The 12,159-nt window shown below is 50.3% G+C and overlaps 1 protein-coding gene across 1 annotated transcript in view; it reads right to left on the reverse strand.

Annotated features, from left to right (window-relative positions):
* Window positions 1-1,782: 1,782 nt before the first annotated feature.
* SNX19 (sorting nexin 19) overlaps window positions 1,783-12,159 on the reverse strand; it is a gene marked incomplete at its 5' end in the record, with an annotated part of 20,805 nt that continues 10,428 nt past the window's right edge. Inside the window, 3 exon segments of the mRNA XM_017738353.1 lie at window positions 1,783-4,154; window positions 4,955-5,042; window positions 5,786-5,970. Coding sequence (XP_017593842.1) covers window positions 4,022-4,154; window positions 4,955-5,042; window positions 5,786-5,970 — 406 coding nt within the window.

Below are 12,159 nucleotides of genomic sequence, written 5' to 3' on the forward strand. Positions count from 1 at the left end.
TTTCCTACTCCAGCACTGACAGCAAGGAAAGCTTCCGAAGCAGCACTGCCCAAGGCATGTGGAGATGGGTCTGCACAATCCCTGCTTCTAGGGGAGTCTTTTCCTGTTTTCCAGAAGAAAGGCAAATGATCCACATTGCTTCCCTGGTTTTAGACTCCCTGGAAAGCCTAAATCAAGGGGTTTGTGTCAGGGAGAGAGCAGCAATGCTGGTGAGGTGGGAAACTGCTCCGACTCCGGACCAAGCTTTAAGGACTTTGGTCTTTCCCATGCCTGAGCAGCCCCACTGTGTGCCAGGAGGGAAAACCCCTGTCCCACACCCACTGTCACCCACCCTGCTGCCCCAGCCACACATCTGTGACGCCTGGGAGACACCTCCCCCCTTCCCCACTCACACCCAGCCTCCTCCCCACTTGTTCTTCTCTTCCCGAGGGCTGCCTTAGAGACCAAAGGCAAATTTTAAAACTCTGACAGAGAAATGAGTTTGAAATGAAGTATTATTGCACACAAGTACTTGGGAGTGAAGCTTTGCTCCCCATTTAACAATTAACCAGGTTTTCCAGGCAGCACAATTCCACAGAGACTCCAACAGCAGCACCACAAGCAGCTGATACAAAGGTTGAGTACAGGAAATAGGGAGTCAGTGCATGGTGGGATTTTTTTCCCCTAAAAACACAGTTTAACAGTTATTTAGCTCAGAGTGGTGCCTTGGAGCTCTACACCACTGCACTCAGCCACACATAGGAGCAACCCCTGCTTCCAGGAAGCTTCCAGTCAACTGGGGGAAAGTAAGGAAGAAGGAAAGGAAATATTTCTCCACAAAATCAGCCAGTGGTGGGCTGGAGGCGGATCACGCACAGCCAGAAGGACCTGGAGAGGGAGAGCTGAGCACCCACCTGAGGCAGGTACTGCTCTTTACCTAACGTGACACCAGGCTGCAACTCTTCATTGAGATGGAATCTGGCTGCTCTCACCACCCGCCCTTCAGAGAGGTGGCAGGAGCCTTCTGCAAATTCCTTCTACAAATTCCTGCAGAAAAAAAGGAGCTTGCTGAGAATATGACACACACAGAGCGAGCTTAAGTTTTTTTGTCAACATTGTTTGTTTTACCAAAGCAGTTTTTCTAGTCTTAGTCCAATGGAAATAAACTTTCAGCCCACCTGAATGCAGAAGTTTCTATTTGCCACCATTGTGCTCAATTTAATCCCAAAATTACAGTGAGGCAAAGGACTTGCAGTAGGAGAAAAGCTGAGCTTTTAACTGGATTTGTTTTACTCCTTAACAACACCATGCAGAGAGGGGCTCTTTGCTCCTGGGCAGCTCCACCTCAGCTGTAAGGCTGTACTCAGATCTCCCAAGGAGAGAATGGGAATTTGAAGCCCAGCCAGTGAGAGCATGAGAAAGGGCTCAAACCCCTCATGTCTGAGGCAAGGAAGGGGGTTCTGGAGAGTAAAACAACCCTTCTGCAATTCAAACTCCTTAGGTCTGCTCCCAGCTCTGACACTGACTCTCAGTGCACATCAGTAAATCTAATTTCTCTCTCTCTGCCCCAGCTCTTTGTATCTTAACACAGAGGGGGACGTTGCTGCTGGGACAACCCCAAATCACTGCTGCACCACCCCAGCCACACACCAGCTCCCAAACTGGCAGTGATCACAAATTATTTCCACCCGGAGGACTGAACATTCAGTCATTTGCATAATTTCAGAGGTGGGGGTTTAAAGCAGGGAGAACTTGGGCTTCCTGGCAAAGGAGAAGTGTCAGCTCTGCCTAAATTATTTCCACCCGGAGGACTGAACATTCAGTCATTTGCATAATTTCAGAGGTGGGGGTTTAAAGCAGGGAGAACTTGGGCTTCCTGGCAAAGGAGAAGTGTCAGCTCGTCCTTCCAGTGCGTGTAGGGACAGCTCTAGACTTTTGCCCTAAGCTGGAACTGGCAATGGATAACCTGCACTCCATGATCCTCTTCAGCAAAGACTCTTAATATTATCCCTAATCAAAGACAGACCCCAGTCCTGGAGCCCCAAAACCACACCATTAATTAGGAAGCAACAGCAAATGAGCACAACCAGGAGCATCTGGGAGGCCACCAAGCACAACAGGGCTCTGCTGCCTCATCTCTGGCTGGTGGCTCCTTCTCCCCCTCCTGGCAGCTGGGGTAGTAAATGGAAGCAGGAGGAAAAAGGAGTGGAACAGGAACCTGGCAGTGAAAGACAAGGTGAAGCAGCTGCTCCAAGCAGATATTTAAGGATATATCTGAGTCCTGCTTCCCAAACTGCTGCTCAGCCAGTTGGGATTATCCCAAAGCAGTCTCCACCTAATCTACTCTTACTTAACTCACATCTCCCTTCTTCTCCAAGCAGGTGGCCAAGCTACCATCTCCTGCTGAGAAATGGCTCCAACAGTGATGCAGAACTGCTTTGCTTCATGACATTGGAATCTGCCTGGTCTTGGGATGTCCTTAGAGCTCCCTAAAAATCCATCTGCTGGCAGCAAGACGATCCCTCCCGGTATTTTCACACCACAGAAGCACAGAGCAGCTCACACTGTGGAGAGTCCATCATTAAGCAGCTCCTTGGGAAAGAGCAGGACTGGCATGCTGGAGTTACACTGCCTTCTCTCCAAACATGCCATGGAGCATCCAGCTCCCACAAACAGCAGGCAGTCTCTTCCAGCCTGGCATTCCATGGTTCTGTGAGATGAAACCATCTGGCACTGTAGCACAGACACTACAGTGATCCTGCACGGTTCCCTTGTGTGCAGCCTCCTTTGGTCTCTAGAGAACACCTTGACCAGCCAAGTCCAGCACTGGTCAGTCCATATTTCTCCCAGAAAATACACCAAAGCAGGTCACCAAACTGGTGTGTTGGTGCATGTTCTGAGTCCTTTTGTACTCCCAGGAACCTGACTGCTGAGCAACATCAGCTCACAAAACAAGTCTTGGACAACCTGGAGAAGCAGCAGCCAAATCCATGCTCCGTGACCTGAGGGGCTTTCCAGAGCCCTGCCTGGAGCTGCTGCAGCAGCAGGCACAGCAAACCAAAGCCCAGTGCCACAGCAATGAGGAGCAGAGCTCAGGTAGTGCTTGCAGGCCCTGTGCTGGGGCCTCACCCTCTGGCTGTCCAGGATTCCCCCCGGGCTCCAAGGGACTCATTCCTCTTCCAGAGCTTCCTGTGACAAGCACGTTTGTGTGGGAGCTGATTTACTTGCTGTGTCCCACATGGGTCAGCTCCTTTTGTCCTGTGCCTTCCAGGTGACTGTCCCAGGGACTAAAAGGTGACTCAGAAAGCACAATAGAAGGGAATCCTAAAGTCCAGCCGAGCTACCATTCCTCCCTAGCCTGAGGAGAGTCTCTTTCCCAGGATCACAGTCCACCCTACTGCATCCTAGAGCAGTGGCAGGGAGAAGCAGCTGATCTTTGTCCCCAAGGCAGGGCAGCACCTTTGACCCCTGTTCTCACCTCCCAGGTATTTGGGCAGTTGGATGCTGACTTCAGGACCAGTACATCTCCACACTCCATCCTTTCCCCTTCTTCCTGCTGTGACACGGATTGTGCAGCGCAGGCTGCTCACAAAGCAGGGACAGCACTGCTCCTCCCTCCACCTGTCCTGCAGGAACATCCATCAGCAAGGTCCCATCACACCAACTCTCTCAGTGCCACGTGGGCTCTAAAGCCACGAAAGCAAATCTCCCGTGCTCTCTGCCTGGAGATGTTAGAGATGTTCAGGAAGGTGGGGCAAGACCACGGGTTTGTGGCTCCTTCTCCAACGGGTCAGGCTGGTTCATTCCAGGCTCTCCATCGGGTCAGCAATGAAACAGATGCTGCACAGCATCTTCAGCCCCTCACTCTGGGTTTGATCCACCACCCAGCTGAAACAGAGAAGCCTGGAAGCAGCTTCATTTAGCACTGGCTGGAGAAATTCCTTACAAGAAGCTCCCAGGCACGTTCAGTAAAGGCTGAAAATCCAATCATTCCATGCCTGTGGCTGCTGCTCTCCTCCACTGCTGGGGGCACCAGCCCCGGTTAAAGGGCTGGGACAGCTTTGTCCAGGCCACTACAGGCACATGGTGTGGCAGCTGCAGCCTTGGGCTCCTTGCTGGAGCCCTTCAGAACCAAGAACTCCAGCAGAATGTCCAGGAGGCAGAACACCAGGTGCCTGGAATGGAGAAAAGACGAAGCTTAGGCTGGTCAGGGCACGGGAGGCAAAGCTCAGCACAAGGGAGGGGTGTTCCAATGCTCCAGGGGAGAGAGGAACAATATTGGGTCCCCAGAAGAGAAATGTTTTCAGGGGTGGTTCAGCTTTTTTTCACCTCCCCCAAACCAGTGGGTGTTGAAGCTGCTGAGCAGCACAGAAAACACAAATGCATCTTGTGTTTAACAGGATCACAGGGTCACTAAAGACAGAAAAGACCTCCCAGATCATTGAGTCCAACCTGTGGCCAATCCCCACCTTGCCAACCAGACCAGAGCACTGAGTGCATGTCCAGTTGTTCCCTGGACACCTCAGAAGACGGGGACTCCAACACCTCCCCAGGCAGCCCCTTCCAATGTTTAACAACCCCTTCAGTGAAGAAATACCTCCTGATGTCCAGTCTGACCCTCATTTCTCTGCTATCCATCACCAAACCCTTTTTTTTCCAGACTCACAGCACTGGGGATAGACAAGAACACCCCCTACACAGAGCTGCAGCTCTTCCCACACCAAACTAAACCAGGATTTGTCTTACTTCCCTGACATGCACTAACTAAGCAGGCCAAACAACATTAATAACATGACTGGCTCAATAATCTGCAGCCAGACTGAGGTTCTGGACATGCAGATGCCCCTGATATTACAAGTCTGGAATAACAAGGTGGATGTGCTCGGTGCCAAGCAGTGGGAATCGCATGGCAAAACCCCGGGCACAGCTCTCAGACCCCATGAGAGGCACCAGGGTAAAGAACACAATCCCATACCTGTTGATGACAGGCTGGCTCAGCGACTCCAGCACCAGGTTCCAGCTCATCCGACACTTACTGGTCCCAAGGATTTCTTGGATCACATCTGTAAGTGTTGGAGACAAAGCTTTAGGAGCTGCATATTCCCACAGGTCAGTCTTGTCCTGGTGGGTGCTGAATCAAAGCTTGTGATGGTGCTCTGAGCCTGGGACAGCAGGGAGTGCCAGGAAAGCATTCCTGGCTAGAAGGGCACGTACTAGCCGTGCCTTTTCACTCCCAAAGGATAGTGAGGGCCCTTTACACTGCATCAAGGAGTTAAAAGTTCAGACTGCACTCACATGGATTAGGCAGCAGCTGCTTTAATGCCAAAGGTCCCCATGTCAAACTTCAAGAGAGGGAAATCCAGTGCAGCTGGGCTCGGGATTTCAGTCCAGTGGAAAAGCCACAGGCTTTGCACGGTGACTTTCCTCACCATGGGACCCTTTGGCAGCAGGTGGGAGCAGAGCTGTCCTGAGCCCTGCCTGAGTGAGGCGGGTCAGCCGGAACTGTGCGCAATGAAACTGAATCATGCCCTGGCTACATCCGGGAATGGCCAACACACGCGTCCCTTCCCTCCGAGCTGGGCTGCTTCCCAAATCCTTACACAAACTATCCAGAACTGGAAAACTCCGGGTTTTGCTTGCAGGAAACCATCAAACCTCAAGGGTCATGAAGGTTTCCCAGTGCCTTGGCACGAGCAGACTCCATCTCTGCATTTAACCACATTTCCAGAGATTCTGGTGCGCTGGAGTGTTCCCCAGCCACTGTCCTATCCCACGGGCAGCTGACAGGTCTCTGGGACACACTTACTGGGCAAGATCCCCATCAGGCTCTGCAGGGCCTGCTCTGCTGTTGCCTTCTTCTGCTCCTCTGTCCTGGGGGATTTAGGCACAGCTGGTAAAACTCCTCCAGGCCAGATGGACTCCTGGAGCAACTGGAGGTACTGGACCCAGCGCTGGGTGCAGGTCAGGGTAACCATCTGCACTTCCAGCCACCTGCAGGAACAGGGAGAGAGACAAAGGTCAGGGAGGGTCTGGCTTGGGACCAAGTTGGGATATTTCCACCCATCAAGAGCCCTGGAAGGGTAAATCAGCTTCCTGGGTTTGTTAATGTGCAGTTTTCTTGTCTCTACATCAAAGATCTTCATAAGTATTAATTAGCTGAGTTTTCCACGCACCAAAAGTAGGAGATGTTCCCTGTGTTACAGACAAATGTGGGAAAAGCAAAGGCCATAAAAAGCCCCATCACCCTGCTAATCACAGGAACCCAAGTGAATCACCCAGCTCAGGGATATGACTGGCCTGAAGCTCCTAAGTTATCCCCAAGCACAGTCCAAGATGGAGCTGGAGGAACTGGTGTTTAACTACAAACAACCCCCAGGAAGGACTACAAGGACATGAGCTCTGTTCTGGCAGCCTCTGCTCCTTTTATCAGTCCCTCTGCTACCAAGACAGTCAAGGATGTCTTTCCTGGAGACCAAAACACACTCCAAGGATGAGCCATGAATATCCTGATGCTTCATCCCCCCTCTCATCCTACTGTTCATTCTGCTGTTCATGCTTCCCTGCTGTTCAGTCCTGCTCTGCCCACTGATGGCAAGCAGTGAAATCCTAGAATCCCCAAACGCTTTGATTTTGGGACCTTAAAGCTCATCTCATTCCACCCTGGGCAGGGACTTCTTCCACTATCCCAGGGTGCTCCAAGCCCCATCCAACCTGGCCTCGAGCTCTTCCAAGGATGGGGCAGCCACAGCTGCTCTGGACAACCTGTGCCAGGGCCTCCCCACCCTCCCAGGGAAGGATTTCTTTGTTCCCATCCAAAATCCAACAGAACTGCTGATGCTCCCTCCCACTGGGTCAGGACTGTGCCCTTTTTACAGTAACCACCTGCAAATCCCAAAATCCCTGCTCCACAAAAGGGCTCGGAGGCGTTTGCAGCTGCACTGGGATGATGTGACTCCACCACCCGAGTGCTGGCCAGGGACAGTTCCTAAATCAACCACATGGACCCTCTCGCCCAGATGGGAAATCACTTCCCATGTCACAGCACAAGCCACAGCCGTCAGTCAGAACTTGCACTGCCTGGAGTCTTTCCCCTCAGAATTCCCAGAGGCCGTGGGTGAATCCCACAGAGGCCCCAGGATGGTTCCCTGGTTTAGCAGGACTCGGGGTGCAGCGCTGATGGTGCCGCTGGCCTCACTGGCGGGAGGCTCCGGAGCAAAGCTGGGAGTGCCGGCACGGCGCTGGGCTAGGGACAAGGCTTGTGACTGTGCCAGTACTTCAAGAGTCCCAGAGGAGAGGAGTCAGCCAGCAGGGCCAGGAGACCCGTTCCTCTTGGCAGCTGGTGTTCATGCTTGCAATTCCGTCACCACTACGCCCCGGCAGCTCCGAGTACATCCAAGAGCCCTGCCAAGGCAAACTTTATTTAACCTGCGCTCTGCCAGACTGTCTGCATTCTTCCTGGGCGAGGCATTCGGGCCAAGGGTGTCCTTCCCCACACGACTGGGGAGTCGGGAATAGCAACAGCCAAAGGTGAGCAGGGCAAAGGAAGCAGGTTGGCATCGTGCGGGGCAGGGCCGCGGTGTGAGCATCCCTTTGGCAGCAGGAAATGAGGTGAAAACAGCAGATCTTGAGGGATGCACAGCTAGGAAATGCCAGCTGGAAAGCAAAGGCCATTAAAAATCCTGAAAAGGAGCCTTGGTGCAGCAGTAAGACCGGGAATGTCCCAGAGCAAGGGATGCAGGGGATGTTGCCGGTGCTCCAGGACTGGCACTGGGAATGGGGAAGCACATCCTTCATGCTCAGCATCACCACGGACCTGGATGGTGCTACAAGATAATGCCTGAGGTGCAAACCTTCCACCTGTCCTAGAGGACAAAATGTCACATCCCAGTCCTGCCTGGGAAAAGTCATGTTGGAAATAAAATTAGAAGGGTTTTTATCTCCAGCCATCAGCAGATTTTAACACTCTGGATCATGGTAAACCCTCCAGCTATTCCCAACCAAATTAAAGTGTTAAACTCTGACTTCTCTAGGGGCAAGAGTTTCCATTAACATGGTTTTTCATTAACATGGCTTTTCATTAACATGTTTTCTTCCACAATCTGCTTTCCTAGCCGAGAAAACATCTGACAAGCAACAGAAGTTCAGAGACTTGGGGACAGAGCTGCAACGAGTCAACCCTGCACCGAGGGGGTTCAGATTGAACACTGACACCAAACTCATTACAGCAACAGCCACTGTCCAGCCTTTAAAAGGCTGCAGAAAGCAAAGAACAAGCTTTCTTTTTTCTTAGGGACATTCCTAAAATAGCAAAAAATCAAGCAAAGAGTGGACAGAAAGTTGAACCTACGGAGGACAGCACACGTTTCCAGACAGCTCAAGAGCAAGCTGAGAACTGACAAATGCTGGAAGGCCCCACACAACCAACCTCCTGTTTCCAGCTCATGTATGTCCATAAAAACACCTGAGTTAGGCAACAAGGCCCCCAAGTAACACCTCTGAATGTGATCACACGTGCACATACTGCAAACAGGCCAGTGCCTACAGGTCTTGATTCCCACAGTTGTGCAACACCACTGATGGATTTTCTTCCCGAGTCTGGCAGCTCACTGCCTTCCACTTTGGGAAGCACAGGGCAGGATCTGGGAACGGCTCCATGGATCTTGCACAGCTCCACACAAGCTCCTGAGAAGAGGCCAACTCGCCCCATTACATGGCACTCAGACAGCTGGGGAAGAAGCACCCAAACCCACAAAGTTTACAAAGAAAAGCGAAGGAACTAAACAGGAAAAGGGACAAGAAAGAAGGAGAAACCAAAGGCAGGTGCAAATGGAACACAGACCAAAGCACCTCAGCTCTGGGTTCCCTCTTGCCAGTCTGTCAGTGTGTGGAGCTGTTCTGAAGGCACTGGGAAGAGAACTGCCTGCAGTGATCCGTGTGGCTCTAAATCCACTCTGGGAGAGCAGCTGAGGCTTCAAAAGAAGATCTCAGAACAGAGTGACCTGAGTTTTCCTCCCTCCTCGCAACCACAGTGAACCACCAACACCCATTTCGGGGAATCACATCCCATTTCAACACACACAGGGGCAGCACCAGCAGCATTTAAACTGTGAGGAGCAAAGTAATTCACAGAATCACAGAATATCCTGAACTGGAAGGGACCCACAAGGAAAGTCAAGTCCAACTCCTGGCCTTGCACAGGACATCCCAAGAATCCCACCTCAACTCCCACAACTGTAGTTGCAACTCAGAGAGATTCACACCAACTTTATTGAAAAATCCTACCTGAGTAAACCCCAGAAAATGGCAAATTGACCTTTCCATCACACAGACTTGCTGCACCAGGATTGGGATTAACAGCTCAGGAACTCAAATATCTGCTGGTTCAAAGCTGACCTTCACCAGCAGGTCACAGATGATTTTTTGTGCTATTAAAGGCCTAAGCATTTGAGATTCCTGTGCCACACTGAAAGCACACACACGCTGCTCCCAGGTAGAAATAAATCCACCAAGAAACATAAATAGACCTCTCTTTTTTTTTTTTTTTTTGGATGGCTGATGAGTTACTATTTTCATTCTGCTATTTCATGAAGAAATAGCCTTAATAAGAAAGAAAAAATAAACCCATCACAGAACCATCTCCTTACACTTCAGCTGAGACCAGAAATAGATAAAGCGACCTCCTGGGCTCAGACACTCGAATGCTTTGACAGTGCCCAATGCAAAGAGCCAGACTGCAAAGGCTGCTGAGGCCTGGAAGATAATCTGGAGGTGCATAACTTGCCCATGCTGTAAGGGACCTCTGTTTGAAATAGCTGCTGGTGGAGGAATGAAATGGCTGCTAAAAAAGAGCCAAATTAATGCCATGGTTTAAGCTGGACCTGCAAGGTCAGCTAAAGGGGTCTGTTATGATGAGAAGGCCTGGGAATGAAAAACAAGGGCTGGGGGTGCATACCTTGGCCTTCCTTGGGCTCCTAGAAACAACAAGGGCTGCTAGGAGGGAGGAAAGGCAGGCTGAGAGTCAGGAACAGGCAAATGGGCTTGGTTCTACCTGGCTGGATCCACTCACTCAAGTGGACTATCCAGAGGGTTCACCTGCAGATGAGGGAGCTCAGCTCAGCTCAGCAAGTAAAGCCCGGACAGGTTGGACTTGCTTGGTGTGGACAATGAAGATGTGCTATGAATGAACAAAGAGATCCAATACTCTCCAAATTTACAACCACCTGCCACAAGCAGGTAAAGCTCTGCTCTTTTTGTCCATCAAGGTGAGGATAAGAACTGAGATCACTTCAGCTAAGGAACAGTCAAGTTAAATATGCTGATTATAATTGAAATCTGAAGCAATAGCCATTGTGATTTCCTCACACCCAGGGATTTTAAGGATTCAGACAAACACAAACTGAAGACGAGGCCAGAGCTGGAAGGCGACATAGAGGAGAAAGTTTCTCTGCTTTAGCTGTATAAATACAAACAGCCCTACAAATACACATGAGATAGCATGTCCAGCTCAACACTGACTGCTTCCCACCCCAGAACATGGCCTCCCTTTCCCTAAGGAATACACTGTGGCTATCCAGAAGCTCAAAAGAGGCCTGTGGGACCAAGGTAGCAAAAATGATTGAAGAAAGAAGCAACATCTGGAAAACAAGAGGCATTCAAGCATGACTCTGAAATCAAGGAAGGCCGGTGCTTAAATCACCAACCATCCCTCCCTCACCAGTTCTTGTCCCTCAAATTCCTCCCCAGATAATGCCTTGAACCACAAGATTATCCTTAACTCAAGGGCTCAGGAGGAGCAACATTTCAATGCTTTGACTGCAAAACCTTTCTGAGGAAACCTTGTAAAAATGAAGCAACAGCTGCAGTGGGCACAGTAAGAACTGAAAAACACAAATGGAGAGTTTTTGCCCTGAGGCTCAGCTTTCAGCACCTGCTACCTGAGCCTAAATCCACCTTCTCCACACAGCAGAAACGTGTGCAGCATGCCCAGCTCAGCACCTTCAAAGCAACCTCACACTTGTCCAAGCCATGGGTAAACCCTGTGCTGAGGAAGGAAATGGGAAAGAAAAGGAAAAAAATAACCTCCATAAATCAAAGAACATGAAGCATCCTGAGGCCCTTCAAAGTTCTGCACAAAGTAAACTCTCCTTCTTGAAATGTTCCTCCCCTGCTGCCCTATGAATGTGTAGAGCTGTGAACAACCTGTTCTGTACCTGGCTGGGGACATCCTGGGCAGAAAGGTTTTCCTACCTGCTTGACCCAGGCAGTGAGAGGTGGAGCTGGCAGAAACCCTGGGAGATGTGGGTGTGCAGGACATCTTACTGTGGGGCAGAGAGGAAGAAAAGATCAACCATTCCCTTCTGTAGGCAACCATTTATCCCTGCAGGGAGGAACCCACACCTCGGTGCTGGGATTTCTGTGCCATTTTCTGTGTGGCTCCCTCAAAACACACCCGCTGCAAGAAGCAATCATGGAAACTCACAGGACTCCAACGTCTTCACCCTGCAGTGAATGAACCAAATTCTGCTTTTCCCAACCTAGATCCTCCTGCGATGCCTTGGGGCTCAGGGAAGGGGGGAAGGTACGTGATTAAAATAATTGTCCCCAAACTTCCTTGATTTTTCACAAAGCATCCTGGCTTTTGATAACATCTTCTTCAAGTATTTATTGAGCCAATTAAGCTCTCAGTGGTGCCCCAGGGAGAGGCCAGGCTGTCTCGGCCAGGCCTTGCTTGGAGCAGTTGCTTCATTAGCCCACTTCAGAATCAAAATACATAAACCCACTATTAACCCTTCAAAAACCAGGGAAAACTAAAACCAACGGGGAGACATTACTTCCTCTCAACCCTTTTCTTCTTTGTTCCATTTGAAATAGGAAGCTGTTGTGCTTTTTTAAATCCAGGAAGAAAGCTGGCATGTGTAACTGCTGAAACAGAATCAGAGTTAAAATAATGTTGCAATTGTTATCAAAGCATGGAGTGCTGGCTTCATTCTAGTGGCTGTTTTTGGAAGAAGGCTGCTTCTAGAAGAGGGAAATAAATTTTGTTTGGGACAGAGATTCAAAGCCAGATCCAAAATTTCCAGGTGCTTGGAGACAACTGAATCGAGGCCCATTTCCAAGCTGATTTTATTTACTTTACATATACACATGAAGACACACAGAGTCCTGAAATCGCTTTTACTG

Source organism: Corvus brachyrhynchos, unplaced genomic scaffold, assembly GCF_000691975.1.
Source record: "Corvus brachyrhynchos isolate BGI_N302 unplaced genomic scaffold, ASM69197v1 scaffold46, whole genome shotgun sequence".
In the NCBI taxonomy this organism is placed as follows: Eukaryota; Metazoa; Chordata; class Aves; order Passeriformes; family Corvidae; genus Corvus; species Corvus brachyrhynchos.